The following is a 20070-nucleotide window of genomic DNA, read 5'->3' as shown; positions in this document are numbered from 1 at the left end:
CTGTCGCCGCTGCTGGTCCCTCCATTGTGGCGAGGAAGAAGACACCGTGGTAAAGAAAGGACGGGGGCCGCTGCCATGTGGGCCTAAGCTCTCAGCTGCCTCATCAGTCCACGTTAGCATGCAGGCAGCATGCCACGTAGACGTATACGGATGACGTCTAAGGCACTTTGGACCTATGGTGGACATTTAAGGATCTGAAACTGCAATTTGGACCGCCGGAGTATTTTCCTCGTAGGAAAAAAACTTATCCCATCCAGCGTCCGTGGCCCGACGTTCTAGTCCCTGGCCCACCTCCGCGCATACCTGAACCTTCCAGAAGGAATGGGCGTGACAAAGCCGCGGAACCTTCGGCCTTCGCGCACTTTCCTCCGCCCCCCACCCCGCTCCCGCCCTACCCCCTACTCCGCCGAGCACCGAGAACCAAATCCTGCGCTATCTCCGGTCCCAGCCGCCCGTGCCACGCCAGAGCCGCATCCGACGGCCCAGCACAGCGCCGCAGCGAGATATCTAGCGGCTGGGCCCACCCCCTGGCTAGCTCCCCTCTCGGGACGAGTGGTTTCTGTCGCGGTCCGGTTCACAAAGTGGGTCGGGTTTTTTCCTCGTGCTGAGCTGCTGCCTTTCCCACCGTCCTCTCTCTTCTCCCCCTCTCGTTTCCGTCCCCTCCTCCCGTTGGAGTATAAAAAAAATTCCTAATCCGCAATCGAAGCTTCCAGAAGGCTTCTTCTTCCGTACCTTCCAGTTCCACCCAACGCGAGTCGCCCTTTCCCGCATCTGGAAGCTACGGTTTCCCTTCCCCGGCTCAGATCCGGCCGGGCCACGGTGGTGGCTAGATGGCCGAGCAGGGCGGCGCCACCGGGGAGGCCGGCGGCAGCGAGCCCCCCGCGACCGCGCCTGCCCCGGCACCACCGCCGGTCGCGGAGGCGGCGGGGCAGAGGTCGCTGCCGACGCCGTTCCTGACCAAGACGTACCAGCTGGTGGACGACCCGGCGGTGGACGACGTGATCTCGTGGAACGAGGATGGCTCCACGTTCGTGGTGTGGCGGCCGGCGGAGTTCGCGCGCGACCTCCTCCCCAAGTACTTCAAGCACAACAACTTCTCAAGCTTCGTGCGGCAGCTCAACACCTACGTAGGATACGTGCTCGCCTGTGGCTTGATTCTTCCATCTGGTTGGGGCTTGGATTTTGGCTCCCCCATGGTGGAGCACCTCCATGTTGTCTTGTGAGTGATGTATTTGGATTTCCTTGGTTGTGACGTAGGGATTTAGGAAGATCGTGCCGGACCGATGGGAATTCGCCAACGACTGCTTCCGACGAGGGGAGAAGCGCCTGCTCTGCGACATACACCGCCGGAAGGTAGCTCCCGCCGCGCCGGCAGCGGCTTTAGCGACCGCCGCCGCCGCCGCGGCGTCCGGGGCGGTGACGGTGGCCGCGGCGCCGATACCCATGGCCCTGCCGGTGACGCTGCCGGGCTCGCCGGCGCTTTCCTCCGACGAGCAGGTCCTCTCCTCCAACTCCGGCTCCGCCGAGGACCACCCGCAGGCGGTGCCGTCCGGCTCCGGGGGCGCGTCCGCGTCGGGCGACACGGGCGAGGAGAACGAGCGCCTCCGCCGCGAGAACGCGAGGCTGACCCGCGAGCTCGGGCAGATGAAGAAGCTCTGCAACAACATCCTGCTCCTCATGACCAAGTACGCCTCCTCCCAGCAGCTCGACGCCTCCGCGGCGCTGTCCTCCGTAGTCAACTGCTCCGGCGAGTCATCGGAGGCCCTGCCCCCTCCCCCGCCCCTGCCCCCCGCGATCCTCGATCTAATGCCCTCGTGCCCGAGCCTGGCCACCGCGGCCGCGGGCCTCGTGGCCGACGCGGACCCCGAGCAGGCCGCGAGGCTCTTCGGCGTCTCCATCGGGCTGAAGCGGACGCGGGAGGACGACGACACCGGCGAGGAACCGGCGGACCACGGCAGCGCCGGCGCGGAGGTGAAGACGGAGGCGTCGGATCCGCATCAACATCGAGGAAGCAGCAGCAAGGAGCCGTCGCCGGACCAGCACCCGTGGCCCATATACCGGCCCACGCCCGTGTACCACTCCATGCGCTGCAACGCGCCGGACCAGGGGGCAGCAGGGTCCGACCAAGACGGGTCCAATTCCAGGTGAGTGGGTCCACCCCCAGCCTGTAGAAGCTTCTAGTACCAATTAATCAATTACCATATTATATGGGCTACTAATTGTCATTTTAGAGACATAATAATACTAGATCTTTTTTGTGCTCTATATCACTTTGCTAGTCGGGGATTGGGAAACTCCTCTCCCTTGTTGTAATCTGTACTTCATTTTCCCTGGTGCTCTGTGTATAAAATCAGCGGTCATATATTTCCACGAACAATCAGGGAAACCCTGGTGTTGTGTATTTATGCCTGTCGATGGTTGAAATGAGACGGGCATTTCCAGGATGTTGTTTGATCAAATGACCAATGCTCACCTCAACTGTTCATCGATCCTTTTGTTGGGTTTACACTGCAGAAAACTGCAAATACACGAGTTCACTGATTTGCATGGGTGCTTCTTGGCACCTTCACCAAATTTGTGATACGAGTCAAAAGGACACGTTTGTAGATGGTAGACCACACCGGACTCTGTGGTCAGATAAGGATGTTGTTATGGGTCAATTCAGAGGGTGATTATTCAGCATCTGCGGATGGCCCACTGGTGAACCTGCAGATGTCATTGCCAACTAGATGGTGCGCATTGTTCTTGATTTCTTGAAGTGATGAGGTGTGGATGCTGCAGGGGATTAGATAGGGACGCGTCGTCCAATCATTGCAGCGTCAGGCGAAATGCTTTGGCCTTTCTCAGTTGTTCTCCGTTGCCTCCTTTTTTCTGAGTGCCATTGGAGTATCGGACGGTTGCGTTGGCATGGCCAGAACCCACAACCCACTGGGGGTCGGCGTCGGTCAAGACATCTTCGGAATCGTAAAAACAAAAAGCCTCTCAACTTGTAATTATCCCCCGCCCTGTACAAGACGTGGTTGTTTCTTGTCGCTTAGAGGAAAAAGGATACTCTTGGAACATCAGATCTCCATTTGATATGTCAAAGTCGATTTTGCAGGTAGAAAGTAGAAGCCCCACGGTATATGACTGAGCCAGCATTTCATCCACGTGGCCTAATTAGTCTCGATCCATCCACGCGGATGATGAGCTGATATTTCAGCCAATCAAACCAAGGCCTAATTAGGCTATCCATTTGAGGTTCATGGAATCATGGGCTTTTTTCAAAATATGAAGTTTGACTTTTGGACACGGCGTGTTTTATTACCTTAATCATGACATATAATTTTTTTCATAGTTGCACTAATTTAAATGAAAAATACTCAAATGTCGTGATTAAAAACTAACGGTGTCGAATATTTAGAAACAGAGAGTAATAGCAAGAGCTCACAATATATCCCCATTTCCAATCTTACGCTTGCTCCCCTGCCATGGTAGTTTGACTATGCATTTTGCCCCTGCCTTATTACACCACCTTGCCACTACATTTTTTTTCCCGCTCTCTTTTCCTTCTCGACCATTGCCATTTTGTTAGCTTTCATATTGTCTTCCTACTTCTGCTTTTCTTTAACGGATGCGTGTTCATCGCATCCATCAGCATTTCAGCAACCACTTGTGCTGTTCCCTCCTACCTTGGCCAATTCGTAACATGCCTGTCTTTTCTGCTTTGCTTTGTGTCCCTAGCCGTCTAAGGTGGAGGGTGCAACAACGGACGACACCCTCAAGTTCTGACCATTCGTATCTCATTACCACCGTCCACCGGCTTCGCCTGCATCACTGCATGCACCCCGTCCTAGCAGGCTCCTGGCAATACTTTGTTAAATGTTACTCCCTCCATTGTTTTTCACAAAAGGTGGCAACGAAATTATGCATTAGTAGAATAATTATTGGTTACCACTAAAAAAAGAACAATTGTTGATTAAAGGCTTATCCTAACAAAACAAAATTAGTCTTATGATTTCAAATAGACAAAGTAATATCAGATTAAATGTTGGTTTCTACTCTGTTGCAGGCTCTATAGGCTCTTGCAGTAGGACGTTGATATGCTGGGATCGGACGAGCAAGTACAAAGGCCGAAAAAGTGTCCTGGGCAAAAGGAGTCCCTGAGGCAGGGCCAGTATCGAGCTTTTGGCAGTAGTTGACGTGGACCGTAAAGCAAAACCTCATCCCATTTTATTTTACTCCGCGGTTATAACCCTTTCTACGGTTACATACTCCGTATAACGCGTATCAATGTGGCGAGCAATATAGCGGTCTTATTTTATTATTTTCCCTACCAAAAACATGCACGCTCGACGCAATTGCCTGCGCTTGATTGGATAGCCTCGCTATAAATTCTGCCAAATTACTCTACATACGACCGAACAAGGTTGATCGATCTTCCACACGCCGCACGCGTATCGCGTATCCATTACCAGCCTTGGCCTTTGGGTGCTATACCAAACGAGAGCTGCAGAAACTTCCGGGACCGTGCACTGTAGCATCGCAACGGCAACTCTGACCGAACAGGAATTCCATTCCTCGATAGTTGGTACGGCACGCGCCAGTCCGACCCGTTCCCGAGCACTCTTGATCGACGCCGCGCAACGACGACGACGCCGTGTGGGAACGAAGCTTCCATGATCGTGTACTGTGGCGCCGTGCATGGCAGTGGCCGAACGCGCAACAGAGAAAGCAGCGTGCCCGACTGGACCAGCGCCTCCGCCCCGCTCTCCATATAAGCTAGCAGCCGCGCGCAGGGATCGTGACTCGTGAGCCCGTGTTCTTCCATCGATCGAGTCGAGCGCGCACCCAAACCGCCCTAGGTTCTTTCGATCTGCCGCCGATCCTGGTCTCGCCGCAGCTGCAGGAGCACATGGCGCGCAAGGGTACAGCAATGCCGATGCCGTCGATGACCCTGGAGGTCACCGTGGTCTCCGGGGAGGCCGTCCGGGTGCCGTCGGGCCGCCCGCTGTGCCACGGCGCCTACGCCGTGGTCCGCACCGCGACGTCCTCCGCGCCCACCCGCGTCGACGGCGACGCCGACTGCCACGGCTTCCCGTACTGGGCCGAGGCGGTGCGCGTGGCGCTCCCGGCGGGGGCGCCCGCGCTGGACGTGGAGATCTGCTGCGCGCGCGGCGGGGGCCGGCCGGCCGAGCCCGTGGCCGCGGCGCGCGTCCCCGTCGAGGACTTCACCGTCGGGCCCCCAGGCCACCTGCATTGCCTCAGCTACCGCCTGTTCGACTCCGGGAGCTGCGGGATCAGGCGCCGCAACGGCATCGTCAACATCACCGTCAGGAGGCTCGACGGCGCGCCGGTGGGGGCCGCGGGGAAGGCCGCGGCGGTGCCGGCGGCAGGGAAGGCCGTGGGCGCCGCGGGGCCGAGCGGGAGTGGCGCTTCGTGCTCTGGCGCCGCCGCGGGTCTCGGGAAGCCCGCGGCTCCCGCCGGTGCGGTGATGGGGTATCCCCTCGGGTGCTAGCCTGCTAGGCGACTGGGCATCTCAACATCTCTTGCGCTGAGTACAGATCAATACTAGTACCTATTGCTGTACCTAGTAGTGATTTAGAGCATGTTTGGATCCTTGTTAAAGTTTAGTCATTGTAACATCGAATGTTCGGATGCTATTTAGAAAGGCTAAACATGAGCTAATTATAAAACTAATTGCAGAAGCCCTAGGCTAATTCGCGAGACTTAGCAAATGGTTACTGTAGCACCACGTTGTCAAATCATGGATTAATTAGGCTTAATAGATTCGTCTCACAAATTAGTCTCTATCTGTACTATTAGTTTTATAATTAGTCTATATTTAATACTTCTAATTAGTATGCAAACATCGAAACAAACACCACCTAACTGGTTTCTGGGTTGCAAATTGCAATGCCTGTCTGATCTTGCAGTAGGATGTTCTTGACCTTTTATGGGATCACTAGTCACTAGGATCTTCTTGTTTACACATTGGATAATTCGAAGAATAAAAAATGTAAGGAAGAAAAGGGTTCTTGTTCTATGATCTTATCGCTACTAGGATCGTCTGAATTTTTTATTTCATTGGATGATTCGAAAGAATATAAGAACAGCCTGTGTCAAAAAAAAATTGCTGCATTATTTTCTGATGTTCTTCACTTTCTGACGGTTACATAACGCGTAGATTAGCTTTCTCAATCGAGTATGGTTCACACAGAAATTGCCCTTGGGTACTGTTGTTTGTTGGGCCCGTTAGTCTATTGGACCCCAAATTTGTGCATCACGAAGAAATTGGCTTGTGAATTCCCTGCTTCCCCTTGTTGGACTTGGACCGAGTTCTTGCGTTGACCCATGGTCGGTCCCGGATATATCAACGCTAACAACACATTACTATGTGTTTTTGACCGGTCTGTGGAATTTTGTTGAATGCATCCTGACCCTGACTCCCTTAGTCAACTCTGAAATTTGCACATATACGAGGCATTTGCACACATTGGATGATTTGAAGAATGTAAGAAAGAACAGAGCCATAATGTCAAGATTGATCTCTGTGTATATGCCCTCAAAAAAACCCTGTGTGTATATAGACCAAAACCACTAGATTTAATGTTTTCAGGGTTGCAATCTTTGTCTGATGTTGCAGTAGGAGGTTCTTGTTCTATTTATCTGGTCACTAGTAGTATTCAGTGGATCATCTAAATTTTTTGTATGCATTGGAAGAAGGAATGTAAGAATAACACCTGTCAAATAATTACTGCATTTTTCTCTGATGTTTTTCAGGTTGTCTAGTTCTTGTTCATCACCCTTTCTGGTGGTTGCGTAAAGCGCAGATTACATTTCTGAATCGAGTACGGTTCACACTGAAACTGCCCTGGGCATTGTTGTTTCCTTGGCTCAATAGGCTTGGTTGGTTGGACCAAATTCGTGAATCATGAAGAAATTGGCCTTTGATTTCCCAACTTCCTCTTGTTGGACTTGGATCGATTTCTTGCACTGACGCCCCGGATCAATACGCTAGAAATATGTCTTTTGACTGGTCTCTGGAATTTTGCTCAATGCATCCGTGAGTCACCTCTGAAATTCGCACACAAGCACGAGAGAATTAACGCTAACTACAAATTTGTCTTTTGACTGATCTGCGGATTTATGCTGTGATGATTTCATCTTGGTTCCATGAATGGCAGATGCACTGAAACCCATCCCTGAATCAGCCATGGAATTTGCACATCACTACGTGGAGTTCCACACGTCGTTGCCCTGATCCCAAGGCAATTGCCCGGATTCAGAAATCGATGCCAACGAAAAGCCCAAACGCATGGTCCAGGAAAGAACTCAAGTCATGACATGCTCTAGTCTCACCTACCACTACCAGGGCCCAAAGTGCAGAAGAGGTCCGGGCTCCACCATCAGCTCAGCTACGTCTTGGTGAAATGGTTAGCACAAGAAGCAATCAAGTTAGGAGGAACGTACTCGTCATCGCCAAGCACCTATTGTTACCGCGTCTTGTCTGAACAATAACTTTTTATGGGTTCACCAGTTTCGTTTTCAGTTTCGACCACAACGCCACCGTGAAGGCTCAAGCACTTCGCCGAGGACAACCACCTCACCAGTCACCAGACTGTTTTCAGTAGTAGATCACTGGGGTCAGTAGATAACCGGGCCAACAACAACAAGAGCGTCTGAAGATCGAAGAGTTCAGAGTCTTCAGAGCCACTGACTAAACGGAGGAGGATCTTCACTCTCCTTCAGCCTTCTTCTTGACTGCTGAGCCACTGACTGCAACGAACTGCGCGCTTTTGCTCCGCCTCGGGCGGCAGGGGCTTTTAAATGGGTTCCCGCACCCCAAGACATGCAATCAAGATATGTCTGCGCGCTCGGCTTTCCTGTGGCAGTCGAAAGCGCACATTCATGGCGGGCTTTCCTGCTGCTGGCTGCTGCTGCTGCAACCAGCTGATCGGTGATCAGTTGCACGATGAATACACCGCGCACGCACAGGTCTTGTTTTCAGCGGAATCAGTCAAAAGTCCCGTCGCGGAAACGCACACCAACGACGCAGACAGCTCCATGAAAGCTGCCCTATCCAGGGAGCATCATGGCATTCCAGAGGTGTCTGAACTCTGAAGAGGAGGACCATTGAATCGCTCAGCAATCCCAGTATTTCAGGAAAAAAACATTCAGGAAAAAAGAAGTTGCGACGGGAAGACCAAACTGATGCCTGCAGCCACCCTTTTGGTTTAGTCTTTTGCTGGCGAGGATTTGATGAACTCGCCAGTCACCACTCACCAGAACCATTCAGGAGACGATGCTATGCGCATATGGACCATGAGGATTGCTTGGGGGTATGCTTGCACCAAGAAACCGCTAGCTACTGCGAGGAAGACGAACCGAGACGTAGGTACCCGGCCGCCCTTTCCCATCCCCTTTTATGGCGCAACAGTCCTCGCCGCATGCGGACGCCGCCGCCTCCAGTCCTCCACCCGTCGCCAGGCCGACGCGCCTGGTAGCTAGTACTCCTCGCCGGGCTGGTGGCCGATTGCACTTGACGATCGCGAGCGGAGACCGAACGCGCAGCGGCCGCCGTGCGCGTTCAATGACCCCCCCGCGCGCGCCTCCTTTCGCCGTCGCGGTTGCGCCGAGAGAAAAAAGCATGGCACGCAGACACGCAGGTGCGGGAGCTCGGCTTGGTCGGAGTATACAATATACATCTCGCCTCTCGTCACGGCGTCTCGCCGTTCAAAACTCCTTTTTTTTATCGTAACTCTAGATTTCAGGTTTCCGCTCAAATTTCATCTCTGAATCCTGAAAATTTTGAAGTCTCCGATTCTTGGCTACCTGCGTGGCGTGCTATGCACAGGCTTGCACAGAATGACAGCACTCCCGTCTCCCAGTTTTTAGATCCTGCAAGAGACGTGGTTGGACACAAGCGAGCTTGTCCTGGAGTATATAGAGAACTTGCCGTACGTAGGAGTATATTATGACCGCCCATATATAGCCCCATACCTAAGTCAAGCGTGCCTGTTCGTCCATCCGTCGATTAATTGATTCCTTGACCCTCTGGTAAAGCGCCTGATCAGCAGTTTATGTACCTGCGGACGATTTGACCGACCCTGCCCCTACCACAGTTTCTAATCCCCTTATGCAACCGATATTACTACTTCGGTACTAAAGATATTAAGGGAGTTTTAATATTGGATCAAATAACCGGTATTAAAAGGGTATTAAAAATTTTTTAAAAAGAAATCCGCCGACCGCCCGAGCCGCACCCCGCCACCGTCCGCCGCTCCTTGCCCCGCGCCTTCCCACCGAAGCTCCGCTGCTCTTGCCACGCCGCCGCTCCTTGCGCCGCCACGCCTGCCGACGCTCCGCCGCCGCGCCCTCGCGTTGGAGCTCCGCCGCTCCTTACTCCGCCACGCCCTGCCGACGCTCTGCCGCCTCGCCACGCCCTCCCTCCTTGCCTGTGCCGCTCCTCGCCACATGTAAGAGGTGAGGGGCAAGTGAAGGGGGGAGGAGAGGGGCGACGAGGTGATCGATCTATGTGGGGGATAGAGGGAATTCGGCGGGGAGAAGAGAGAGAGGCACGGGTGGGAGGGCGCCAGATGAGGGGGACGAGCAGATAAGTACGTGTGGGGAGGGGGGTGAGCGTAGGGTGAGAGAGAGAGAAGGGGGGCTTACGCGTGAGGAGAGGTACCCCTTTAGTACCGGGTGGAGGCTTCACGTGGTACTAAAGGTCACCCATTAGTATCGGGTGAAGCCTTCACCCGGTACTACATTAGTACCGATTGGAGGCTTCAACCGGTACTAAAGGGGGTCACGGGGAGCTCCTCGAGGACTAGCCGTTAGGTCCGGTAATAATGCTCACGTTAGTATCCGGCTAAAATGCAACCGGTACTGAGTCTCGAAACGAATGCTGAATTTTTCCAATAGCGCGAAGAGCAAGTAGACTAGGCGTCGGAAGCCATTCTTTCAGAGTTTATGAAGTCCTCCTACTCCAAAGGGTATCATAAAACTCTTGTCCATATCCAACTTAAATGGGAAATGAATTTTCTGGTTCCTGGAAGAGTACAGGGAAATGCATGAATGCGGTATCAGCGCCACTTAATGTTTGGGTAGATGTTTGCAGTGCATGGGTTCTTGTCAAAGTCACAACTTAATGTCGAGACAGCGTCCCAGAACTCATCGTCTGAACTGAGCTCACTTTTTTCGCGCTGCTAGCTTTTCAAGGAGTTCAGAGACCAGCGTACGGGTACGGCATGTGCAGTCTGGATGGACCGTAACACACGACTGATCGATGATAAAACTCTGTAAATAAAAGCTATCATTACATGAGAATTTGGGTGTGGGGGCGCTGTAATCGATCGCATACATCCAGTTCTGGTTCATATAGCTCGTGTGTGTGCATCGTCCATCATGATTGAAGCATAGATCGAGCATCTGGTTCCATCATGTTGTCTAGCCACAATAATTGAGCCAATGATCTCATCATCCGACAGCAACTAGAGAAAAAGCGAAAAACGTACGTCGCGAAAAGGGGAAGGGAGGAGGCACAAACAACACTGAAACACTAGAGAGCTAGGAAAAGTTAGCAATGATACACAATAAAGAACTTCTAAATCCCACAACCAAAAGAGGATAGAATCATAGAAACAGCGAGAAGTCTAGGCACAATGATATGCTTTAACATGTGCCAAGTGCATGCATGCATGACCCCAAAAGTCTTGGAACAAAAGAAAAATGCTGATGAAAGCAGCCATGGCGGTGTATCCAGGATTGGGTTGCTCGGTTTGATTAGGCCAGGGTCAGCATTGACGTGCACTGCGATACCAGACGCGCGACGTGAACCCACGGCCTCGATTCAAAGATCGTGTGGAATAAACGGATCTCCATAACGGTGTACCATATCGTTGTACTACCGGAACAGGTGGCGATTTTATGAGGCCAGGTAGTGAACTAGTTATGTGCGTTGCAGCATTAGACGCAGCACACGCGCCGTGTGCCACTACAGCTGGGAATACCACCAAATCTGTAGCCGCGGTTTTGGCATCCCTAATCAAAGTTGTTCATTTATATAGCTATGCATGCATATGTATGACTGAATCCCTCCCTGGATTGTTATATTTCGAGATCTTTTCATTTATTCTGAGCTTGTCACGGGACAGCACGATTTCTCCTACAATCAATCGTGAAACAGCCAGAAACATACAACACGATCTCGCACCGTGTCGTGCGTGCGCACGGAGACGACACGGTCACCTAGTCCCCCCCCCCCCCGCGCCACCACCGCCAGGCTCACGCACCGCAACAGTAGCGTGACAGCAGCACCCGGCGGCCAAGTACTCAGCCGCGCGCGCCCCCCGCTCCGGTCGCCGAGCGGCGCGTCACCTGCCCCTGTGCCGTGCCCTCACGCGCGCGCCCACCTCCACGGCTCCACCACGTGCACGTGGGTGCCACCTCGCATCCTCCCCGTGCGGGTACACCACCGTTCGCTGGTTGGGTGCGCGGCGCTCCGCTCGGCACGGCACGCGGCGCGTCGCGGTGGAGGAGCCTCGCGGTGTCCGTTGCTCCGTACCCCCTGCCCGCCGCGCTCGGCATTTACACCCGCCTCTCGCCGTGCCAGCCGAGCCCAGCTAGCGGCTAGCGCCCCCGTCTCGCGAACGAAACGAACCAACGATCCTTCATTCCTTCCTGCGCGGCTGTGCCTGTGCCTGGCTCCGTGGCTCGCACCGCCTCCTCCCCGGACGTCGCACCAGAAAACCCCACCCGCACCCGCGCCGCCGCCGCGCCTCATTTACTCCATCGCCGCGCGCGCTCCCGGCCCTGCCCCCGTCCCGCGCCTCGTCCGATCCCCCACCCGCCGAGCCGCGCGGGGGGCACGCTGGCCATTTCCCGCGCCGTGCCCGGGGGACCCGTACGGCGTCCCGTGGCGCGCCCGATTGATGAATGGCCGGCCGGCCCAGCCGAAGCCAGCCAGCCCAACAACACCCACGCCCGTGACAAGTCCCCGTCACGTTCGCCCTCCCCTCCCCTCCCCTCCTCCTTTCTGTTCCGGCCTCCCTACCCCTGCGGACGCCGTGCCACCTGCTTTTTCCCACGGCATTTTCGCGCCTCCACCGCGGGCTACAGCACGGCTGACAGCGAACCCAAGTCCTTTTTTTCCTCCTCCTCCCTCGCTCGCCGTCTCCATCTATCTTGAAGCATAAAAATTGGTCGCTGTTGTACTTGGCGTCCATCCAATCGGGATAACCCACATCATCCGCGCCGCGGTCCCCTCGAGCTCTCGGACCTCAGCTCTCCTCGCCGCAACAGCACAATCGCTTCGCCTGTTGGCCATTGCCAGGTCCGTGGCGCGGTGTGAAAGTAAACAGTGGAGCCGCGCGCGGCCTACGTTTATACCGGGCCGCCCGTCAGGAGTCAGGACATGCCCATGCGTGCCGCTGCACCGGCGGTGGGGGCCATTTGACTCTCGCGCTCTCCCCTCCGTGTGCGAGTCAGCCCCACTTGATTTTTGTGCCCCCCCCCCGCCCGGGGCTCCGTCTGCACCCCGAAAACGCTCCGAAACAACACACCTTTTCCGCGGTCTCACGCTCGTTTACGCAGAGAAGGCCGCGCGGGGTCCGCAGCGAGAGACTGCTGCGGCTCTCTTCCACGGCGGCGTCTCTTTTATCTGCCCCCGCGAGGCGAGAGCGGCGTTCGCTGGCCTCGTAGACTCGCTACACGTCCCCGCTTTATCTAGCTCCTTCCTTCCCTCCGTCCCTCGTAGCAAATCGCCGGCCAGCCTCTCGAGTCTCGACTCCTCCCCTCTCCCTCCGTCCCGTTCCTGCTCGCCCGTTCCCACTCCTCGTCCGCTCTCCTGTTCTCAGCTCGCTTCGCTTATCCTTGGCCTGAGGGTTTCGGATTTAGCAGCTAGCTAGGGGTCGCCATCGCCGCCGTTGCGACGGCGGCGGCGGAGTTTGGCGTCGAGTTCTTCGGGGCTAGTACTACGCTTCGCCTATTTAGGTGGGACGCAGGCCCTCGCGGCTCCCTGTGCCCAACTCGGGTTTCTTTCTTTCCATGTCCGGCTCCATGATTCCCTTCCATATTTGCTCCCGCCAGGCCGCCCGCGGCAGTGTGGCCGCGCTCCGGCTATTTTAATGCATGCCCGTCTCTCCCTCTCGCCCCATCAAAATTTAATAATTTCCTTGGGATCTGAGGAGATCCTCCGCGACGGAGGGGTTGGTAGGATCGCGGGCGGCAGGAATTTTTAGCCAGGAGTGGAGGAGGGGAGCCAGTCTTTTCCTGCTAGTTTCTCCAGTCCACCACCGCTCTTGATGAGCTTCGGTGGCATGTTCGATGGCGCCGGCTCCGGCGTCTTCTCCTACGACGGTGCCGGTGGCGGCGGCGGCGCGGGCATGCACAACCCAGGCCGCCTCATCGCCGCGCCGCCCATCCCGAAGCCCGGCGGATTCGGCGCCCCCGGCCTCTCCCTCGGGCTGGTAAACCCACTACACGCGCTGCAGTTTTTCTGATTCTTTCTTGTGCTCATATACATGTCTGACTCTTTTTTTTTTTCATCTTTTGTTGTTCTAGCAAACGAACATGGACGGGGGGCAGCTGGGCGACATGGGTCGTATGGGCATGATGGGCGGCGGCGGGAGCGGGAGCGCCGGCGAAGGCGACTCGATGGGCCGCGGCCGGGAGGACGAGAACGACAGCCGGTCAGGCAGCGACAACGTGGACGGCGCCTCCGGCGACGAGCTCGACCCGGACAACAGCAACCCGCGGAAGAAGAAGAAGAGATACCACCGTCACACCCCGCAGCAAATCCAAGAACTTGAAGCGTATGTCTGTCGCCTTAACATCACGAGCAAGAGCATAGAAGATTTTTTTGCCTGAGTTTTTAGACCTAACAATAACTAATAAGCTTTTATGCATATGCAGTGTGTTCAAGGAGTGCCCCCACCCCGACGAGAAGCAACGGATGGAGCTCAGCAAGCGGCTCAACCTAGAGAGCCGCCAGGTCAAGTTCTGGTTCCAGAACCGCCGCACGCAGATGAAGGTTCGGAGCACGCACAGATGAGTTAATCAATCCATGTGCCCATCGACCTACGTCGTATCTGACGACAATTTTGTGTCTTGCATCGCCATGATGGTCGAGCAGACGCAGATCGAGCGGCACGAGAACGCGCTGTTGCGGCAGGAGAACGACAAGCTGCGGGCGGAGAACATGACGATCCGGGAGGCGATGCGCAACCCCATCTGCGCCAACTGCGGCGGCGCGGCCCTGCTCGGGGAGGTGTCCCTGGAGGAGCAGCACCTGCGCATCGAGAACGCGCGCCTCAAGGACGAGCTCGACCGCGTCTGCGCGCTCGCCGGCAAGTTCCTGGGCCGCCCAATCTCCTCCGGCGGCCCGATTCCGTCCCTGCAGGGTTGCTCCGGCCTCGAGCTCGGCGTCGGCACCAACGGCTTTGGCCTCGGCCCGCTGGGCGCGACGTCGGCGCTGCATCCCCTCCCCGACCTGATGGGCGGCGGCCCCGTGGGCTCGGCGGGCATGCGCCTGCCCGCGGGCATTGGCGGCCTCGACGGCGGCATACACGGCGCGGCCCACGGCGTCGAACGCAGCGTCCTCCTGGAGCTCGGGCTCGCCGCGATGGAGGAGCTCATGAAAGTGGCGCAGATGGAGGAGCCGCTTTGGCTCCCCAGCCCCGACGGCGGCGGCCTGGAGACGCTCAACTACGACGAGTACCACCGCGCGTTCGCCAGGGTGTTCGGGCCGAGCCCCGCCGGGTTCGTCTCCGAGGCCACCCGCGAGGCTGGCGTCGCCATCACCAGCAGCGTCGACCTCGTCGACAGCCTCATGGACGCGGTACGTGTGCACCCCGCCAGAGGCGCCATGCCCGTGTTAATCGCGTTGTACCAGCACGCGTTTCGTTCGTGCCGCCGCCAGTGACACGATGTACGTGTTTCGTGCAGGCTCGGTGGTCGGAGATGTTCCCGTGCATCGTGGCGAGGGCGAGCACGACGGACATCATCTCGAGCGGCATGGGCGGCACGCGCAGCGGGTCAATCCAGCTGGTGAGTCTCCCGTTCGATTCCGTCACGCAATGCCATTGCCTGCCACGCCATCCTCTTGCACGCACACCGGCAACCTGCCTATGCCGCGGCCCATGTCACGTCCTGGCGAGTACTCCCTAATTCGTGTACGTGACGTGCTGTGGAATGCATGCAGATGCACGCGGAGCTGCAGGTGCTATCGCCGCTGGTGCCGATCCGGGAGGTGGTCTTCCTCCGGTTCTGCAAGCAGCACGCCGAGGGCCTGTGGGCCGTCGTCGACGTCTCGGTGGACGCCGTCCTCCGCCCCGACGGCGGCAACAACCCCCACCACCAAGCGCAGAACGGCGGCGCCGCCGGGTACATGGGCTGCCGCCTCCTCCCCACCGGCTGCATCGTCCAGGACATGAACAACGGCTACTCCAAGGTACGCGTCATCCTTCCTTCCCTTCCCAGCCCGCCCCGGCCGTTACCGGTGGTCTGCATTGGTTGCGCCCTCCTGCTCCACCACCGTCCGATCCGACTGCCTTAAATCCGCACGGCGCAGCGGCATGTGGGCGGCTACAGTACGCGAGTTAACGCGTGCATTTAGGGCGCGGGGGTGCGGCGGGGCGAACTCCCAGTATTTTATGCTGCCCCGACGCGTGCGCATACGTGGGCGGGTGAGCGAGTGAATCCAAGGCCGGTTGCGCGGCGGCACTGCGCGCGCACCAAAGATGCCGCGCAGGTCAATGCTCTCCCGTAGCCGGGGCGCGGGGGCCGAGGCGTGTGCGTCATGAGATCAGTTGGTTTCCGTGCCGTCAGCGGAGGCCGGGCTTCTGACGCGCAGGCGCAGCGAGCTTGACCTGTAGCCTGGGCGGGCATCCAGGCTAGGCCCGGGCATCACATGATGTTCGTTTTCTTTATCCGATTTTGAAAACATTTCGATGCTTCCGCTACCGTATCCTCGCGCCGTACGTGCGGCGAGATGCTCGCGTAGCTAGGTCAGGTCGCCGAGATCCAGTTTTTTAGGGCCGGGTATATCATGATGTTTGATCGTCAGTCAGTGGCGAGCTTGTGCGCGCACGAATGCGACCTGCGATTACAAAAATCCAAGCCACTCAGGAGTCCCATGAGCCCGAGTCCTGGCTGTAGATCTTGTTTGTTTCCTGTGCTTGTGCGTTATCCTGTAGTGCCGCTGCTACTGAGGTACCGGTACGTTTCCTGTGCGTTATCCTGTAGTGCCGCTGCTAATAAGGTAGGGTTTTTGCAGCGGTCAACCGGGTTTCTTCAGGACCTGAATCTCTGACGCCCACGCCCTTGTGTTTCATGCTGGCGATGATGAGCGAGCGCCGCAGCTGTTGCGGAGTATACGTGTGTTGGTACCGCGTCGCTTGTCCGTTTGCGCTATGGCGTGTTGCCCCCGATCGATCTCGTCGTGGCCGTTTTCTGCGCGTCCTTTACCTCGCGTTCGTGGCCACCGGCCCCGGCCCCCGGTCCGCCGGCCCCCTCTCACCTGCCTCCGCCATTACTGCCCTGTCGCGGCGGCAAAGCAAGTGGATGGCCGTGACCAGCGGGGAAGGAAAGGGAAGCCGTCACGGCACGCGTCATGGGAGCTGCTGCCCCTCCGTGCTAGGCTGCTAGCTAACGCCGCTTTGTACTGTTGCCCCGCAGGTCACGTGGGTGGTACACGCGGAGTACGACGAGACGGCGGTGCACCAGCTCTACCGCCAGCTGCTCCGTTCAGGGCAGGCCCTCGGCGCGCGCCGCTGGCTCGCCTCGCTCCAGCGCCAGTGCCAGTACCTCGCCATCCTCTGCTCCAACTCCCTCCCCGCCCGCGACCACGCCGGTGAGCAACTTATTACCGATCGGTACTTCGTTCGTTTGGGTCATGCGTGCATGGGATTGACAAATGTGGTTAACCATGAGCTTGGATGCAGCAATAACGCCGGTGGGGCGGAGGAGCATGCTGAAGCTGGCGCAGCGGATGACGGACAACTTCTGCGCGGGCGTGTGCGCGTCCGCGGCGCAGAAGTGGCGGCGCCTGGACGAGTGGCGCGGCGAAGGCGGAGGAGCTGCCGGGAACGGCGCCGCGGGCGAGGGAGAGAAGAAGGTGCGCATGATGGCGCGGCAGAGCGTGGGCGCGCCCGGGGAGCCTCCCGGCGTGGTGCTGAGCGCCACCACGTCCGTGCGGCTGCCCTCCACGCCCCCGCAGCGCGTGTTCGACTACCTCCGAGACGAGCAGCGCCGCGGCGAGTGGGACATCCTCGCCAACGGGGAGGCCATGCAGGAGATGGACCACATCGCCAAGGGCCAGCACCACGGCAACGCCGTCTCCCTCCTCCGTCCAAATGTAAGTTCTCCTTTACTATTTTTTACCATTGTGATTAGTGAATAATCTCTTAGATTTTCGGTATTGCAATACAATAGCTTTCGAGTACCTAGTACAGTACCATGGCGCTGGATTTGTGGGTATATGCATGCATTGCATGGGTTGAGGGACATAGTGACATGAAGAAGAGGACAAACCGGAAAAGGTTAAAAACTGGCAGATTACCAGAAACTGGGGCAGGGTTGACATTGGTGCATGAGAGGAAGCTCCTAGCTATTAGCTTTTCCGCGGGTTTGGAAGCTTGCATAGCTGCCATTGTCCTAGCTCACCAAAGCTTGTCTGCCTTTTATCTTCCATCTCTGAACTTATCTCCGGATTTCCTCCGTCTCCTTTCTCTTTTGAGGTGCATTGTATCCTGATTGATGGAATCTCAGATAGTTCTGTGTACTCTGCGGTTCTATCAAGACAGTTATTCTTACTCCATGCAAAATGGTTTATCCCTTCACAAACTGGCACAGTACATTTTTTAGGCAAATCGATGTTAATTTACTGTTGCAGTAGTGGTAAAATTCTAATCATATGCTATTTATCTTGCAAGTCTACAATGATGTTGCCTAACAAAAGGAAATGCTTGGATAAATTAATTATACATTTTTTCTGCACATTTCATTGTAGTTAGAGTAGAGAAGTTGACTGACGCTCTAGCATTTGTTCTCTTCAATTTTGATGCATTTCACAGCTTGCTTTTACTAAATACACTGTGACGTTGCAGGCAACAAGTGGCAACCAGAACAACATGCTGATCTTGCAAGAGACTTGCACCGACTCATCGGGCTCGCTGGTGGTGTACGCGCCGGTGGACGTGCAGTCCATGCACGTTGTCATGAACGGCGGCGACTCTGCCTACGTCTCCCTTCTCCCATCCGGCTTTGCCATCCTCCCCGACGGCCACAGCCAGCCATCATCCAACACTGCCCAAGGCTCGCCGAACAGTCAATCTTCCACCGTTGGTAGCAACAGCGCTGGGTCCCTGGTCACCGTGGCGTTCCAGATCCTGGTCAACAACCTGCCCACCGCGAAGCTCACCGTGGAGTCAGTGGAGACCGTCAGCAACCTGCTCTCCTGCACAATCCAGAAGATCAAGTCTGCTCTCCAGGCCAGCATCGTCACACCCTAGCGGGCATTTGACGTGGATTCCGGCCACCGGTTCTTGCAAAAGGCCGGAGCCCGGATGCCATGTCAAATGCTTAGCTTGAGGTCATGATGGGAGATGCTAGCTCTACAAAATGGCACAAGAAGAAAATGGCCATATGCTGCAAAGGATCTGCTGGTGCTTGAGGGGCGGTGAAAGATAAAAAGGAAAAATAAGTTATATAGTGTGGAGTATAAATGTATTGCATAGAGCAATATATGGGGTGAGGTACACAGGGATTAAGTCAAGAACGAACCGCGCGCTAGGCTCTAATCTCTTGAGCAAACATGTTTTTACTGTATGCTCAAGCTTGATGTGCTCATGTGGTGGTTCGGGTATTGACTTAAGTCTCTGGCAAAGAAGTTCAAAACCCCTCGGGCTTCTCCTATATGTTTCTAGAAGTTTGTTTTAACCATTTTGTGAAGAGTTTTTCTTTCTTTCTTCTAGTTCTCCTCGATGGGGAAATATAGAGAGGGATGAGGTGACACTGAAGAGAGATGGCTTGTGTTTGTTTACTTTGCATAATGTTAATTAATTCGTTTGGGTTGGTATATATGTTTGTGAAATGTGCGTTCTCTAGTGGTTAAACTGTTATGTTTTTTTTTTGAAACGAAGTGGTTAAACTGCTCTCGAGTAGATAGATCATTGAAGCACATGTGTATTGTTCAAGAGAGGATATGTAATACCTGCCTTGATGATGAGTGATGAGTATATATAAACTTCGTTGAGCTGATCAATGCCTGCTGCATCACAGTATACATGCATCTTGGATACTTTCAGTTGGTGTACGTCGGCCATAGACGACAACACCCGAAAAAATTGGGGACTCCTGATACATGCTGTCACTCCTTTGTCACCACGTTCTTCATTCCCTTGCTTCCAAAAGTTGTAGCTTTGCATGTGTTGTGTGCATATGTCCACATCCGCGTATTAATATCCGTGCATGGATGTTAATATGTCAGTGAATGCTGCAGATTGTAGCAGCAGGTACTAATCTCCGAATAATGATAACTTTGACCTCACTATTTTACCTTGGACCATCCGTAGTGCTTGTGCTTTCTGTCAGTATTTGTACAAATGGCTCGGAATCTATGGTATGCTCGAAGTACTTCTGATAACAAATGTTCTCAAACTTTATTCTGAAACTCTAGGTTGGTTATGAGGATAATAAACCTTCTCTGCAGCTACCAAATCAGTTCAGTAACCTTTCTCTATACTTTATAGCAGCTTGCCAAGGCTGCACTCCTGCAACACCAGCAGTTAAGTGGACTGGAAGGGGGATGGTATCGGTATTCGGTCGTTAGCATGCGTTTGCGCGCCCCGCCCAACACCCCCCCGCCTCTCACCCGGCCGGGCAGTGAAATCGGGGCGGGCAGCGCTCGCCTCTGCTCGGCTCGTCCTGCTCACCTCACAGCGATCACGGTGCCGAGATGGCTCCACAAGATTCATCGCCTCGCCTTGCTCGCAGCCTTGCACGTCGCAACGCACACACCTCATATCCGCTGCTCCCCGTCCTGCGCCTCCACCGGATTCCCTGCCGCCCTCCGTCTCCGCCTCCGCC

The 20070-nt window shown here is 55.6% G+C and overlaps 3 protein-coding genes across 4 annotated transcripts; all 3 read left to right on the top strand.

The window, feature by feature from the left end:
• The first annotated feature begins 365 nt into the window (after window positions 1-365).
• On the top strand, window positions 366-4306 carry LOC117842158 (heat stress transcription factor B-2c). Of its 2 annotated transcripts, none has more exons than XM_034722523.2 (3): window positions 366-1127; window positions 1258-2144; window positions 4052-4306. In XM_034722523.2, exons 1-3 carry the CDS (start codon window positions 831-833, stop codon window positions 4071-4073), a joined length of 1206 nt encoding a protein of 401 aa, XP_034578414.1. In that variant the 5' UTR covers window positions 366-830; the 3' UTR covers window positions 4074-4306. The 2 variants fall into 2 exon arrangements, with proteins under 2 accessions (XP_034578414.1, XP_034578416.1); XM_034722525.2 differs by having other exon boundaries at window positions 872-1127; window positions 1266-2144.
• Window positions 4307-4802: 496 nt separating this feature from the next.
• On the top strand, window positions 4803-5642 carry LOC117846010 (uncharacterized). The gene has a single exon (XM_034727109.2). It carries the CDS (start codon window positions 4895-4897, stop codon window positions 5495-5497), a length of 603 nt encoding a protein of 200 aa, XP_034583000.1. The 5' UTR covers window positions 4803-4894; the 3' UTR covers window positions 5498-5642.
• A 6922-nt stretch (window positions 5643-12564) lies between these two features.
• LOC117844798 (homeobox-leucine zipper protein ROC6) lies at window positions 12565-19062 on the top strand. Its single transcript, XM_034725587.2, has 9 exons — window positions 12565-13451; window positions 13546-13796; window positions 13897-14014; window positions 14117-14821; window positions 14929-15030; window positions 15185-15433; window positions 16660-16834; window positions 16926-17338; window positions 18090-19062. Exons 1-9 carry the CDS (start codon window positions 13287-13289, stop codon window positions 18492-18494), a joined length of 2583 nt encoding a protein of 860 aa, XP_034581478.1. The 5' UTR covers window positions 12565-13286; the 3' UTR covers window positions 18495-19062.
• Window positions 19063-20070: the final 1008 nt, after the last annotated feature.

Source organism: Setaria viridis, chromosome 2, assembly GCF_005286985.2.
Source record: "Setaria viridis chromosome 2, Setaria_viridis_v4.0, whole genome shotgun sequence".
In the NCBI taxonomy this organism is placed as follows: domain Eukaryota; kingdom Viridiplantae; phylum Streptophyta; class Magnoliopsida; order Poales; family Poaceae; genus Setaria; species Setaria viridis.
Note: the sequence above shows the minus strand (reverse complement) of the source record. Positions and strands in the feature narration are given on the sequence as shown.